General features: G+C 35.7%; 1 protein-coding gene across 4 annotated transcripts in view; it reads right to left on the bottom strand.

Annotated features, from left to right (window-relative positions):
• The window catches only part of CPEB3 (cytoplasmic polyadenylation element binding protein 3), a 79,403-nt gene that overhangs the window by 26,595 nt on the left and 35,416 nt on the right, over nucleotides 1–17,392 (bottom strand). For 2 of the 4 annotated variants that reach the window (XM_054382174.1, XM_054382177.1), the window contains one exon: nucleotides 3,644–3,667. The exons of the other annotated variants lie outside the window; for them this stretch is intronic. In XM_054382174.1, coding sequence (XP_054238149.1) covers nucleotides 3,644–3,667 — 24 coding nt within the window. The remainder of the gene's footprint in view (nucleotides 1–3,643; nucleotides 3,668–17,392) is intronic. 4 annotated transcript variants of the gene reach the window in all.

Consider the following 17,392-nt stretch of genomic DNA (forward strand, 5'->3'; position numbering starts at 1 on the left):
TTAGAATTTAATAATTCCATATACCCAAGTCAAAAAATAAATCCTGAAATGCAGACAGATGTGTAAAGAGGAACCCCATCTCAACTCTGAAAAGGCTAATTGTCCCCTTATATCATGGAGGATTGCCCATAGGGATGGAATCAATAATTAATTGATACAAACAGCTCATAGAGGAGGTAACTACAAACATAAATAGCAGGGCACATAATTAAATTCAAAGGTAATGGATCACATGTAACTGACTTCCAGCAAGACTTAAGGAAGAATTAATACAACCTGGTATTAACAGCATAGAAAAGTACAGGAAATAAAAACAGGGGCAAGGAGGAAATTCAAGACGTGCAGAGGAACACCAGTCAGAAAAACATATACACTGAAAATACCAGCCACGGAAGCTCCAGTAGTAAAGGACAGGTTAGAAAGAGAAGAAGAAATCATATGTATGGAACATGACTTCACAAAAAACCAAACAGGCAAACAGAAAAAAAAAACCACAAACCACACCAGGAAAGATGTTCTGACTGACTCAGAACAGTGCTGACTTTCAAGCACTAGAAAAGTCTTGATGAAAAAGAATATACACGAAAATCCACTGAAGCAAAAATCCTTTTGTGCTTTTAAGCACCAACAGAAAAGGAGTCAGATACGCAACTCTTTCAAATCCAGTAAAACTGGTTGTTAGATATGATGGATTTAGAGCATAAAACAGAGAAGAGTACTGATGAGTATTCCATTACAGATAGGCATTCTTGTCTGTCTATTAAACATGTGCTTTTCAGCATAAAAGAGAACACATGGATGACAGAAATAATAATTATGAAGGCTAAAACTGTGTGAAAATATCAAATCAGTAGAGCCACTGAAAAAAAGAGGAAAATCTGAAAGTATCCATGAGAGACTGACATTACTAATAAGCTAGGTAATCTTTTAATTCCTACCCCCTCCAAACTACTTTCTTGTAAAAAATAAAGCAAGCAACAAATGTGAGTCATTAGTGGAAGCTGATCTGTCAAACGAACAGATACTAGAACAAGGCATTCAGTTAAAATACAGGTCTAGCAAGGAGGCTGAATATGTGCACATCAACTTAAAAAGCAAGATACCACCTCTTATACCCGTCGAAAGTCTACAAGGATTACACTCAAGTAAATGCAAAAGATGACCTACACCTCTATAGATAAGTAAGAGTTAAATGTATCAAGTATGCATTTAAAATAATGGACAGCATACAGACAAGGGAATATGGAACAATGGTTCACTGACTCTTCCAGTAAGGGGAAGCTAAACCGCACTGAACACAATCAGTAGTACACGACAAGGCTGAAAGCAAGTCAAACTGTGGAAACTTTTGACACAGGCTTTTTAAAGGTGCTGAAAAGTTGATTTGGGTTCAGAAAAGGGAATGCGCAAGAACAGGAGAAAAACTCATTCTGAAGCAGTAAGTATGACAAATCTCTGGGAGCGTGCTATGAGGAAAATATCATTAAATGTTGTATTTTTATACTCCTGCACCCCTCATCTGGCATGTCCTGAGCTGTCAGTGCAGAAAAATAGATTTTGGGCTGATTTCCCATAGCTGTGCTTACACATGTACCTGAAAAAAATGGTCGTGAAAGTTAAAACCAAAGGACCTAAAGGAACATGACTCAACAGCTGTAAGTGTGATACAGGGAAACATTTGCCTCTTTACTCAACAAATCTGAAAGATCAAGTAGAGAACTGATAGATTATGACATGCCCTAAAAAGAAAAAGTTTCAAAAAACCCCTCTTCTCACTAAAGATGATTAGCCACAGTGACAGAATCAAGCATTTTAAGATATGCAATAATAAAAATGAAATGTGTCCCTGCACAGATTCAACTCTGGGTACTCTGCATATTACCCCAACGCAAATGGTAAAAACAGCAGTAGAGAGGGATATATGAGAACATTTAATAAACACCAGAGACTATTGTAGAATTTCATGCTTCTTAAGGTTACGAAAGCTCAAAACAACATTATAAAATTTAAGGTAATGAAAAAGCATGAATATTACAGATTTTAATGTACTATGAATAACGCAAGTCACAAAATCCCTAACATTAACGACAAGACGCTCACACACACAAATCCACTTATTACTACAGAAAAGCCTGCATTTCACACAGGAAACAATTACTATGGACTGAATCATGCCTTCTGGTAGAGAAAAAAAAAAATCTGAAAGTCCAGCACATTCAGAACTTGTTTGCCCTGTTTTGTCATCACTACAATTTGCATGAAGCAGCCTGCACTGTACTCATCATGATTACCGTCACACTACTATATTTTACTTCTACAAGTAAATATGAATTGCAAGAAGTTAATAGTTAATTGCAACTGATTCCCACTCCTTCCCTACTTTGGTGCCACTTGATCAACCTTGAAATAGTTGCCACAATCTTAAAATAAAATTAAATGTTGTTCACAAGCACATAGAGGATACCCTCTGCATACTTTCCAATTTGTTTCTGTACCATAATAGCACTGAAAAAAGTGTAAGCATTACGATGCCTTCAACATCTGTTAAAAACAGCCTATTCTCTGGAAGTAGAGAAAAAAACAGGAAGGTAAGTTTGTAGGGAAGACTTAAAATATTTTAATTTTGGTTTAGCTGTCAAAAAAAGCACTAAAATCAGCCAACTTTGAGCAAATCAGCTCAAACTCTGTAATATTAACTGTGTTATTATGGCCTACTACCTCAATGCAGACGTAAGTGCAAACTGAATGTTATTTATACTTCATCAGCTTGCTTGTATGTCTAGATTTGTCTCCAAGCTTCTTAAAGATGATGCAAGTTCTACATTTTCAAAAGGAAGCGATGTCACATGCATAGCTGTCACAGAACATACATGAAAAAAGATTAAAATGAAGTTTAATGCCAAAGTACCCCAAAGCAGATGGCACTGCCCAACTCTGACTGTTAAAAGCTGCAGTCTTCACTGCAATGAGCTACAGCACTGTACATAACTGCAAGCTACACCAGTAGCTTTTTTGGTAGTCAGGGAGCTTGCTATTATCAGTGTTCATTAATCTCTCAGAATAAACTTATATGCAGCACTACAAATCTGCAAAGTGTTTTCAGCATGCTTTTGGTTTTTTTACGGGTTGCCTATGAAGAAACAAAGTTAAATGTGCTCAAATGTTGTGTCTATTTTCATTATTATCAATATTCACTGCTGAAGACAGTTATTAGTATTCACAATATTCTACTCAAGGCAATCCAATGTCATATTCATTGTAATATTTAATCAAAAGTGTTTCACATAAGAAAGAAAAAAAACAAAAAGTTTGAGGTTTTTTGGTTGGGTTTTTTTTTTTTTTTTTTTTGAATGCTATGCACTTAAAGTCATAAATATATGCCACGAAAGAGTATTTCCATTCAGTCATCCTCCAGTTTGCTAGCATTAGGGACACACTTGAAATCACCAGCTCAAGATCATCATCATTTTAAGCTGCAATTAAATGGGAGATGTTTTGCAAATGAAGAATATGAGATTGATTTATATGAAGCAATTTATCAATCAAATATTGTTAAAATAGGTGACATCATCTTACCATAAAAGAACTAAATATTTATTTCTCCTACTATTCAGCAAACAAAACATTTAGTAAATACTTTTACCTCTTCTCCGCCCATAGCTCCTGGCTGCATGTAAACACAGAAGAAAATTGTCGGTACAGCTGTCATTGAGCTCCAAAAGCAAAGAAAATGTTGCTTCTATCTCTTCTCTTTTCCCCCTCCCACCATAAAGAAGGAAAAGACATTCAAAAAGTGTAAGAAAATTCAAACAACCCAAGACAAGAGAAAAAGTTTGATCATGACACAGCCTGGGAGAAGGGGAGTTGGGGGAAAGAAAAAAAAAAAAAGAGGGGAAAAAAGTAACATACCTCCAGTGCAAGTTTTGCTACATAACTTTAAAAAATCAGGCATATCAGACTTACAGTACTATCAAATAATGGTTATGGTTTTAAGAGGAAAGAAACATCATAAACATCATCAACAGTAATCCTAACTAAAATAATTGATCAGTTGTGGAGACCATGTTTATGTTTCAGTTTAAATCATTAACTGTCTGCAAATGTTAAAATCCTACTAAAAAAGAAAAAAAAAAAATCACAAAAAAACGAACTAACTCAGTAGCCAGTATGTTCAGCTGAATAAAAACAGATTGACAAAATGTCTTTATAACTCCCAGAATTAACAGTGCATTTCAAGGAGACATGCATCAATAGCAAAATCCACAATGTTCTACATGTCTGAAGTGTATTTTGTGATATAATAGGAAATGCAAAATGCATTTTTTGAGATGAAATTTTAGAATACCAGAAATTCGCCTGGAAAACAGTGTCTTCTACACAGGGACTTCAATCTGACACCAAAGATATCTGTGGTCTTCCAAGGTAATCAGATGTGGAAAGCTAGAGATCAGCTAGTTTTTCAACAGAAAGTGACCTTAAGTGATAAATGAGTCCTGTTTTGTTTCTTTCCCTCTTCATTGCAATCCTATTTATATTCTGCCTCCTTCCCAACCCCACTTCTTTGCAAAACTAACACAATGTCTTTCAGACCTACCCTATACACTCAGATTTTAGGTGTGATTCCTTTAGCTCTCCCCTACAATCCCCCTTAGCACACAATCTAATTCCCACTCCCTTCCCTCTCCTATCCCATGTCCTCTACCATAAAACCTTCCATTCTTCCCTGCTTTCTATTTCCATATTCAAATACACATCCTGAAGTGTCCCACCATACCCTCTGCTACCGATTTCAGTAGGTAGCTACTTTATTTGGTCAGCAATTACACACATGACAGATAAGTTGTGGATAGTTGGGAGCTACTCATCTGCTGACTGGTTCCCTGGCTGTCACCTGAGTGGACCCAGGGGCTACCCAGAGCAAGACTGAACCTCCTGCACAGACACTACTAACCTCTCTTCTATCCAAGTAGCTTCCTCTTCCAAGCCCTGAAGAAACAGTTATCAGAAACCACACACTTATGCCTTTTTCTTCTGCCATTACCAAGGCAACAGAAGAGCAACCACATGAGTACTTCACTAGGAGGATTAAAATATTTCAAGGACTATGATGAAAGCTGCTTCGAAATTTATGTTTAACATACAGACAGTAAAAGCTGTTTGTGTGGGCAACTATTCAACCACAGTGAGGTCATTGGTAAGCTCTGAAACAAACTCTGCTACTTGCACAGGAAAGCAACAGGGAGAATTAATACTAGAGTTGCCTTTGCAGCAACAAAATCAATCCTCTTTCTTTCCAGTTTCTGCTAAAGCATATTTCTTTACTTATTATGATGGCAAAGAGTCTCTGCCTGAGCTCATGCATCAAGTCCTTGTCTTGACAAATGCCTATATGCCAAAAAAACAGCATGTATCAAGGTATAGCTGTGAACACATTTTCAGAGTACTTCATTCAAAAGAGGTTTCTCAAAGACAATACTACCAATCCAAAAATTAAATATAAAAGCACTACTTTGGTATGAGATGGGAAAAGCCTCTACGTTTCTTTTTAAGAAAAGAAAACTTTAGATACTTAATGTAGTCATTTAGGCTCTGAGCAATACAACAGTACATGATAGCAGAAATCCACCACAGAGTTCTACAAATTCCTGCATATTACTTTAATCTTATATATGCACTCACATACGTAATCTCTATGTCCTTAAAAATTTTTTCTGAAGGTATGCTTACAATTGCCTATAAATTCTAGGGGGGAAATAGTGCAATTCACTTAAAGAGGAGGCCAGTCAGTCTAATGAGCTCTTGATTATTTAAAAGCATTTCACCATATTTAACAAAGATGAAGTCTCACTATTGTTAACTGTATTTTTTTATATATACACACACACACAATTTGAAAATTAACTCAAATTTATCCAAGATTTACTTCATAATGCTACTTTTCCAACAAGTTGACAGTTATTCTGCATGGCAACTTAGGAATGTCAACACATTCTATTATGTTGCTTACATAGGTTACTTAAAAATACCCATCTTGTTCCTAAATCAGAGCTCAGAGCACAAGAGATTAATAGAAGGAATGGTTCATCAGGTGAAGCATTTTGTAATGCCTCTAGTTTGAGCAAATACTTTAGTAAATAATTTAGAATTTATTCTTGAATTAAAACATCTAGAAGCCAATAAGGAAAGTATTGCATTATCACAAAGACTGAAATCAGCAGTGTTATATATATGAGGTTACTTTCTCTCTTGAGCAATTCCAACAGAAGAAGAGAGACTGGGAGCTTCCAAAATTGTACCTCCCATATACTGTTTTTGTTGCCACATGCCATTTTGCACAGAAAGCCATCTCCTGAAAGGTTGCAAAATACAACACAAAAGTGGTTCTTTCCTAGATACCTTGTAGAACATCGATGGCTACTTTAAGAAGCCATTAGTGCATTTTCCCCGTGTAAAATGTGAAACTGTTGCAAGCAGGCACTCATCAGTTGTGCAACTCCCAAAAGGATCACCACCGTGGTAGTGTTTCTCCATTCCTTCACCAGCTTTCTTTAACTGACAGGTAGAAAGTTACACAACCACTATGTCCCAGATTGGATGTACTCAAACACAAAGGAACAACTCATTCTTTTTAACCTCCTGATAACTCTCCTGAAACTCACCCCATTTCAGAAGCTGAATATATTTTTTACAAATGTGAAACTGTATGTTGAAGAACTGAATTCTAAGTTTTTAATAAACAAACCCCCAAACTCAAATCTTGCAATGCAATTAAGTAAACTCAGTGTGAATGATAGTGGAATCCCCCAAAGCCTGCAGCTAAGATTACCTATTGTTGCAACAAACCAAAACACACTCAACTGAAATGCTCTAATTTTAACTATTTCTCAAAGAAAGCTGTATGAAACTAATGAAAAAGAACTTTAAAGGCTTGCACTTCGCAAGTCAAAGGGGAAAAGATCTACTAGCAGCAGAACAACACACTTGCAAAATTTTATGAAGACTCACAAACTCTTGACATAACCTGGTTTATGAGGTGACCATAACTGTGTGGCACACAGAAGCACACATTCACACAAGACAGCCCTTAAGGGGTTCGAAGAAAGGCATGACTCAGCAACCCTTGCCTTTGGTCCTGGAAAGGCAGAGGACCAGAACATCCACAGTGTGACTGCTGGCAAGAGCAAAAAGGTTATATGTACAAGGGAAATCAATCTCACTTACTGGATGTATGTACTAAACCCCAAGAACATAATCAAGCAACACAATGTTGCTTATTGTATATTGAGATCTAATCCACCTTCCTTCTTCAGCTCATTACTTACGCTGGGAATATGTTTTGTTTTGCCCTGTTGTTTGTGTTGGAAGGTTAGGGGGGGGGGAAAAAAAAAAAGGACATTGTGTAATTTGTGTGCTAAAAGCAAACCATGTAAATAAATACCAGAATTGCACAAACTATTTCTGAGAATTATTATTGGTAAGGCAGGTGTTCTGCAATTCATCTGAAAGAGGTGAAACCAAGTGAAAACCTACAGAAAAGGAAGGGCTTTGACTAAAATGTATTACAAACTTACTTTTGATGTAAAAATGTAGACATGGACCACATAGCTCAGCTAGAATGCCCACGAGAGCTCACATGGAGTGCCCTGCTGAGTAAGGCCAATGAACCATTCAGACAACTATTCAGTTTTCAATAGTAACACCAGGAAGAGCATGTTAGACTGGCCACTATCAATGATTTGTTTCTCTCCTATTAAAACAGCATTCATAATTATTGTATGAAGCACATTAGGAGGCACACTCTCAGCTACTTCTAATACCTGCCTGGAGGCCTTTTGTTTGTTTTTCTAATGCTTTTTTGAGCCTGATGATACTATCTGCTTCCACAAATTCCTGTGGCAGCAAGTTCCAACTGTAAACCACAGAAGCAATTCTTTTTGTGGGTTTTAAAGGGATCTACTATAAGTTTCACCAATTTCCCCATTAGTTCTAGTTCTATGGAGAACAGCAGTTTTGCATTCCCTGATAGTTTTTCTAAGGCTCCATCACATTCACCTTCAGCCTTTTCCTCCCCAAACTGAAGTGTTTCAGCTTCCTTAATCTCTTGGTACAGTCACAATAGATATAGACTATAAGAACAATTATAGGATCCAGAGAAAATTCTAGTAATTAGATATTTGGATAAGGAAAAATAAGAAAATACATAGCTAACAAAACAAACAAAACCAACAACCCAAAGCAAATAAAACCCCACAATCAACCAAAACAAAAAAAAAAAAACAAAACCACAACCCAGAACAAAACCAAACTAAACCAAAGAAATGAACAAACAAACAAATTAAACTTCCAAAGGAGATGGAGAAACTTGAAATGGATAAATGAAACTGATGTTCATTATCAGCCTCATCAGCTTTAGCCAAGGCTGCAAAGATAAAAAGTTTTAAAACTTTTAAACAGTTATGTGCTGTCTGTGGTTTAAGACCATGAGAACACTTTTCCACAGAAACTGTGCATGCTTTAGGATCCATACTGGTTTACTCTTCTCATCTCAAATCACACTTGTAACTGAACTGGCTATGTTCATACAAGGCTTGTAGTATGTGCTGCTTACAATACACTTCAGTTATAAGAACAGAAAATTTACAAAACTGGTAACACGTGGGAAAAGAAGGTATCAGTGATGACTACACAAATACTCAACCTAGAAACATGTCATCTGACATGATTAAATTAAATGATGACACAACACATAAGTACAAGAAGGCATAATAACAACTTACAGTTCAATATCCACGTAAAGTTACAAAACACTTGCAAAAACAAAACCCATCTTACATCATCTCCTGGAGACAATAGATATTAGTCATGTGAAACAATGAGTATCCACTCTAGCAGCTTAATCACTAGTTAAGAGTTCAATTTTTATGGATCAGGAGCTGTGGGGAAAAGTTCTCCTGGGAAGATAGCTGGCTACACAAGGGAGAAAGTCAGTAGAACAATTAAAGAAGCTTGATCAAAACACAATTGCTTTCTTAAAACATTTTTTTTTTTAATGAAGCCAATCAACCAAATGCTGGTATTTATTCAACATGTTATCATCACTAGCATCAAGAAAATGTTCTGTATAGAAACTTGAGCATTGCTCACCTACGTCAAAGAGATCAAAAGCTTTCAGCAGCTTCATTATGGATTAATTAATAACTTGTGAGAAAGAACTTTTTTGGAGATCCCCTCCAAACGCATCAAAACTTATTTAAAACTCTAGTAACTCCAGAGTCTTGTCTTACAGACAAGCTGATGTACTTTCAGTATGTTCATACAAGAGATAATGCCGAGTTCATTTGTTAACTTGTCTTTTAAATCAGATTCTAAGAGCAACATAAAACTGACAAGCTGTGAAAGATCCTTCCTTACACATTTCAGCAAGGTATGGACAGGACCAATTTGTGCTAGAGCCTGAAGATTGCATGGTGCTCCTTACTGGAACTCTGTATAATGAAGGAATTGAAAACACATTTATCATAGTGCTATTAAATTATGTTGGACCATTAAAATAACCTCTACTGGTCAGACATATCCCTCAACATTTTTTATTTATTTAAGATGAGCTAAAATGTCTAAATCTAACATTCTAGATGCCAAATAAGAATGTGACTTGCAAATTACTGACGTGATCTCAGCAAGACTTTCTTATTTTTTTTTTCTCATTCCTTAATTATAACAGGATTAGATCTACACATTGTATACAGATCAAACAGCATTTCAAGAAAATAATAAATTTGTGAAGCCATTAAACAAAAAAAGAGCTAGATCTACATTATTTTCAAACCATAACTAAAGGTGAATCTGATTAAAAAACAAACCAACCAACCCACACTTAAATAAGTGACACCATTTATTTTTATTATTGCATTTTATAGAAGAGTTAATGAAAGTATTTTGAGACTTTTAAAAACATTCTTTCTTCACTGATGGTACTTTTCTTAAAAGCACTTCTTAAATTGACCTAAAAGAACACTATCTCTATGGAAGGAAAAAAAAAATAAAATCAGCATTTCCAGATTTGAAGTTTTGGAGTTAGAAGTGCTAAAGAAAGTTTATTTGACACACTTCTGGAATCTACTTGATTTGTAAGGTACCAGAATCTTTCTGTCTTAGAAAATTGATTTGTAATCTTGAGGCAGTCAGCAGTTCAGAACAATTCTTGCTTTAGGATATTATGACTTCTCCAATAATTTTTTAAGACCAGAAAGAAAAACACTTCAAAACCTTTTCTTTTGAATAATGGGTCTTTGAAGCTCTTAAGAATTCTGGAAATTTACAAGTGAATTACACTGCTAGTGAATATCATCTTTCTAGCACATACCTTGAATTTGCTTAAGAACTTATTTTGTTAAAATGTTGTTTGTGTGTCCCCTGCTCCAAAAAAAAAAAAAATTGTTTAGGAAATCTACGTTTAAGTCACTAAAATACAAAGATTGAGATCAAGTATTTCTATGGGTGCAGGCAAACCACATGAAGTTTAATAAGGACAAGTGCAGGGTCCTACATCTGGGCAGAAATAACAACAAGCACCACTACAGGTTAGGGGCTGCCCTGCTGGGAAGCAGCTCCACAGAGAAAGACCTTGGAGTGCTGGTGGACAGCAAGTTCTCCATGGAACAACAATGTGCTCTTGTGGCCAAGAGAGCCAATGGGATCCTGGGATGCATCAAGAAAGGTGTGTCCAGCAGGTCTAAGGAAGTGATAAGACAAGGAACAATGAGGTCAAACTTGAACATAGAAGATTTCACCTCAACATGAGGAGAAACTTCGTTACAGTGAGGGTGATGGAGCACTGGAACAGTCTGCCCAGGGGGGTTGTGGAGTCTCCTTCTCTGGAGACTTTCAAAACCCACCTGGATGCATTCCTGTGTGGACTACCCTAAGTGATCCTGCTCTGGCAGGGGGCTTGCACTCGATCTCTTGAGGTCCCTTATGGTGATACTGTGTGTGCATAACACAAAATGTAGATAGCAAGAAACAGATGCAACAACAGTCAAATTTTTGTCAACTGATTTGAAACATCTACCGTTCTCTAACCTGTCTTGAATTAGCCACATAAAAAAAAAAAAATCATAGTAGCAATGCCAGCAAGACAAATCAGGAGTTCTTTTACTGATCACTCTGTCAAGTCCATGCTACTCTGAATGGTCAAGGTTATCAATCTGTCAGAACAGAGAAGAAAGAACGAACTGAATAAGAGCAAGGTAAGGAACATTTTCTTTTTAAAAGTTGGAGGCAGATGAAAGGCAATAGCTGATGGGGAAGCAGTTTGAGTAACTTAATTTGTAGCAAACAAATTACATACACCTAAATGTAGTTTAGATTTAACATTTTTACTAAATAAAGTAGGGGTCAAGGTTGACAAGAATGGCTTGCATACAAAAATGAGGCCAGTGCTTGATGCAGCACAAATTTACTGCATATAAAATACTATTCCTTGGAGGGGTGGGGGAAGTCTGGATTTTATCTAGATAAGAAAACAAGTCTATAAATGAATATGACATGACTCAGTATATCATGTACATAAAAAGTCAGGAGGAAAATAGGAATTCTATTTGAGAAAATAAATAATTAAATTTAGTTCACTAGATTAATTCTTGTGTTGTTTGTCATAGTGTTTGTACTGAACTTTATGTGCTCAGAAATTTATTTGCTTTCTATACTTTAATCTTTTATTCGTTGAACACTCACTCTACTTTTTCAGGGATAGGATTTGAAATGATCTTTACTTCAGCCTTTGGGATTTGAGGGGTTGTTTTTCATGATGAGCAATGCAACAGTACAGCTTATTGAAGAAAATAATGCTCATTCTTCCCCTTTTTCTATAGTTGAAAAAACCTGTTCACAAAGAACAAAACTTCCAACCTTCGGTCTTTAAAGAGATCTTTGACAGAAAACATTAAATACAAATAATTTAGGTTTGGGGATGGATTATTGCATATCTGAGTGGTTCAAAAGGTGGTTCTCAATTTCCACTAATCTATGGGCTGGATGTAAAGATGGGCACTGCAATAATATGGTGATACTAGCCTCAACAGGCCCTTCTGATTCACTTTTCCCTAATGCCAGCAATGCAAGCGTTACAACAACCTCCCTGATAACGTATGTTTACGTACAATATAATCCTGTCATCAGAAAAACACAATTGACATGCAAGCTGTGTGCTGTTAAGGTCCACACATTGGACCTCAAACACTTCGTCAAACATGGGAGCTACATTTGATACTCAAAACTATAGTTTAAATAGCTTAGGTTTTCTTCCCTTAGTCCTATTGAGTAGCCAAGCATCTAAGCAAGGAGGGAAGGCTTATCTATTTTCACTTCTTTGTTTTAGCTTAAAAAAATTATGATGATATAACTCACATTTCTAACAGCCTGCTTGAACTTCATACTGCTTGTAAGATACTAAATTTACCTAATCCTGGACTACTCACATCTTCTAGCATCATACATAATGCTTTGGAGTAGGGCTGGCAAACCTTGTTCTTAAAATTCTACAGAAACAGATGGCACTCACTCACGATAGAGAGGATAACATAGATGAAAGGAAAGCACATTGGTGAGGTGATGAGTCTGGAAAAGTGGTGGGAAATAAAACAAACAAGAAAGAGTAAAGGACTACAAAGTTGGATTAAAAGGAAGATAATTTCAGAAATCTACCTCCACTAGAAAGACTTTAGCAGTCACTGATGAGAGACATTGCCTTCAGCAACAGCCAAATCAGACCTCAGAAATTTCAGATGCTATTATAAAGAAATGAAGGGAAGATAGAAGAAAAAGCATGTTTTATTGCTCTCCAGCCTTTATTTCTCCACTTTTAAAGAATTTATTTATCAAACAGGTATAGGAGGGACTGAGATACCAGCTAGCCTGTTTCACAGCCCCCAAGGCCTCATCAACACTGTTTGTACAGGTGGTTCTGAAAAACTTAACAAGATTGTGTAAAGTGACAATTCACATACTCTCAGACGCTTCAGAATCCTGTTACCTTTTCTGTTCCATGCTTCACATCATTCATTTTTTCCTTTCAACTAAATCAACTCTGATCTCTTCACAACTGAAATTAGGTCTAGTTTTGCAAACTTATTTGCTCACTCAGTGCATTCTATTCCTTTCTATTATTCCTTATACATTAGTAAGGTAGTAATACATTAGCAACCTGAGTTGCAAAAGGGCTAATGAGTTCCATAAATTCCTATAGGCAGGTATCAAACTATTAGAAGAGACTGATATCTCTTTAAAATTTAGCCCCAGGATAGTATCACTACAAACCCCAAGTTTTTATTAGGCATTAAACTGCCAGCCCAAGATTCTGCAAGAAAAAAAAAAAAATCATTCAGTAAACCTTCTATTCAGAGTGGTTCATTTCAAGGTGTCCCAATTGACTATCAGCTATATCTAAACACGACATGTATGTGGAAACAATACATCAGAACATAGGAAGAGCCAAGTAGCACAGCTCTTAAAGGAGAAAAAGCAGTTTAAAAACCAACAGAAGCATGAAAATAGAAATTGAAATTGTTTTGTTCCCGTTACAGTTTCTGTCATGACATGACAACTTCCCTACATAATTATTGTCTCTATTGATAAAACAAAATGAAAAGCTTTACAGAAACATTTGAAAAGATGTCCCAAACCCTTGCCTTGATCTATTTTGGAAGTATTTTACTCAGAACAAACAGAACTAAATGACACTAACAAAAAGCAGGAAAGACAGTCAGATGGAGAGCAAATAGTACCATACCTCACAGATTATACACATTTTAATATAGACAAGAATGAATACTGGAAGTAGATGAAACATTTGAAGCTCAACAGCAGTGCAAAGTCACTGTACAGAGGAGCTTTAATAAAAATAGAATTTCAGCATTTTACAAAGTTTTGTTTTGTTTTTTTTTCCTCTCATTTTTGAGTTAAACTACCTTTAGTCTAAAATTATACAAAAGTTCATTTGGGATCCCAACAACACAGCTGCATGCTTCCTTAGAAAGATTGCATACTCTGGTTTATTTCTCGTCTCTCATTTTCATCTTCTACATTTCTTTCCCACTAAAGTTCATTGTTAGCTTACTAGAGTTCACAAGAAGCATTAAAGATAGCTCACTACCTAGCCAATAGCTGACTGTGTATTCATGCTAACCATTTAGTCCTTTTTGTACAGCTGATTAAAAAGGAGAACATACTAACTCGAGAACATCCATCATCCCCCAAACAGAAGCAAATGCCGCAGAAATGTATCACTGCAGGTGGGAGTGAATATTAGCCAGAGAAGGGGATGAAGGACACCTTTGAGTTAATTTTGGCAAGGCAAATTAACTTATTTTCAGGTTTTGCTAACTACACGTAACTTTTAATTGGTACTGTAAACATCTTCTAAAAGTATTGTCAATAGATTGTTCCTCTTTAAGTTCATACGTGAACTTAAACTATTAGTAAATAACACAAATAGTTCAGTTTATGCCACACTTCCCCTAGAAAAATATCAATTGTATTTAATAAGATGCTGTAGATGAAGGTTAATAACATTCTTCTAGTGCTTAGCTCAGCAGGAATGACATAATTAAAAAGTTCACAAACTGATGTTGCTACTTGATTAGAAACACTCTTTCAATTACAGAAATTTCAATTAGAGCTAGCAGAGACAAAAGCTATAGCTTTTTCCATTTGCAGAATGTTCCACCTCTACATATTTGCACCTTCCTTTTATTTAAATGCTCTTTAGGATTATCCTCAGATCTTCATGATTATTTGAACATTCCTCAACAGAAGCCTAGTTCTAGAGAACTTCATGTACCTCCACAATGCAAACATGCTTATTATACACAGGTAACTGCTTGTGTGTGTACACCATTACACCATTAATGACAAGAAGTGATTCATAATAATTATACATTTAGAAGTAATTTCTTCTGTCTCACTGATTTCATTAATCAAAAGCTCAATGCTTTGTGACGATGATGATATCTATCTTTGCGCAATGATGGTAGCATGGTGGTAGCATGCTCTACACTAAGCCCTGCCAACTAAGCAAGGAACAAACCAATCAATCCCTTCAGCATTTACAGACAGCAGCTCAAGACAGTAAGGAAAATCCCCAGTTTCAAGGAGGAGTTTACTGCAATCACTAAGTAAGAACCCCAGCTGAAGTACAGTATTGCCATCAGGAATGAGAAGAGAGGTGAAAACTCCTCAGAAAAAAATTTCGATTTCCCTACAACACATCAAGTAAGGTTTTTGCATTGCTGTTGGCACAAGCCTGTGTCATCTTTCAGCTTCAAAGTACATTGCCAGTGAGAAATTGAGCATTAAGTAATAACTTGTAAAGATTATTACTGTGCCTTTGCAGGGAAAGGGAAAAATGCTTATGGAGCAATGACTATAAATAAAATGTGAAGGCTGGATTTGAAGACTCAGCAGACAGTGTTTGGTTTCAGAAATTATACCTAAATATTACAAGTATTACAATTGAAAGAAGTTATGTAAGTTCTCCAAACTGTTCCAAAAAGTACTGGAAGTATGTATCTTTCAGGAATTTTTATTTTGCTTTACTTATTTTATTGTTTGAAACTCAAACCACAACCATTCCAGCACAGGAAAGAATATTTGACTAACTTTCCTTAGCATATTTCCCCACAACAAAGGTAATGGATTATATAGGAATTGCTTAGCTCCAAATTTCTCAGTTTCAGCTGCAAACAAGAGGATTTAAGTCACTGAAAGTAACTTAAATGTTTTTATACTTGAATACTTGCTTTTACTGTCAACTCTTCAAACACTTGAGAGTAAAAACTGGCAGGTTTCACACTACAATAACTCTATCTTCTAGGCTTTTAGTAATAGCAAAAATAGTATGGCCTTGCCTAGTAAAGAATGGGAGGGAGAAGAGATGCAGGAGAGGGAAATATGTGAGAACTTATACAGACTTCTGATTTGCACTGAATTTCATTCAAAAGAACAATCACAACTATTTCATATAAATTACATATTTATGATTCCAGGTTTATATAAGCCTGTAAACAGACAATACTTCAATAATGTCATAATATTTTAAATACTGGAAATGCATAAATATATTTTTTTAGGTCCCTCAATAAGCTATACTAATATTTTAGCAATACACCAGGACTACAGCTGAAAGGGATCATTATTTTCTACAAACAATTTTATAGTTCCTGTAAAAATTCCAAAGGAATTAATATTTAAGAAAATATTTCTTCCTGTATAGTTCCATTAAAGAGGCAACTTGTTTAAAAAAAAGTTTATCTAGCAGTGACAGAAATCAGAATACAATATATTCATCCATCTAGGATAAAACCGAGTTGTCCAAACCAAAACTACTCCAATTTTATATAGTACAGTATACAGGAGAGGTTTTTTGTATCAGATTTTCATTCCAGTCTTTTAAAAATCTCCATATGGCTTTGTAAGAAATACTGCTGTACATTCCACAGGAACTCCCAATTTATAAAAAATAACTCAGTAATTCAATTATAATCTTCTATCCTTACAATTATATTACTACTGCAACCAGCTTGTTGAAATGCCCATGTTAGAACAAAAAATACATTCCAAGACCAGAATTCACCTCCAACAGCAGCAGCCTGTCCTGTGCAGTACTTACACATACATACCCCCGCATGAACGAAGCTTTTAAACAAACTCCTTAATTAAATGGAGTATTTCTCTCAGTTAATTACTTGATTTCACATAATGTCATGTGCCCACAAGAAAAGTGGGACACATGCTATGACAACAGAAAGTCTATAAAATATCACCTTATCATCCACAGTGTAAAACTAAGAAAAAGAGCACAAGCAGAGCCTTGTAAATTCCAAAAGCTGGTGCTTAAATCAAATGCTGAAGCCCTCGCATTTTATCTACTACCATCTTTCAATTCTTCATGTGTATAAATTGTTTTTATATTGTGTTGTACTACACAATAAACTACAGTTTTCAATTAGACATAGTATAATTTATACAGGCAGTAAAAAGGCAAAACAAAATTAATCTTGACACCTGTATTATCTTATATTGTAAGAAGAAAACAGGACATTTCAAACAGTGAGCAATTCTTAGGATTAAATGGACAAAAACTATGTTTTGATTTGCATAGTTCAGGTCTACATTACTCTGGTGGTGCCTAACATCCCATCTCTACATGATACGAGGCCGTCTCTAGTGCTTCTAGACCCATTTTGGCAGGTTTTTGGAATGCATATCATAGAGTCACAGAAACGTTTATGTTGCAGAAGACTTTTAAAAGTGACTTAAACCATTTATCAGGCACTGCCAAGTCCATCACCAAACCATATCATTAAGCTAAGCTACATGTCTTATAAATGCCTCTGAT

Source organism: Indicator indicator, chromosome 7, assembly GCF_027791375.1.
Source record: "Indicator indicator isolate 239-I01 chromosome 7, UM_Iind_1.1, whole genome shotgun sequence".
Lineage (NCBI taxonomy): Eukaryota > Metazoa > Chordata > Aves > Piciformes > Indicatoridae > Indicator > Indicator indicator.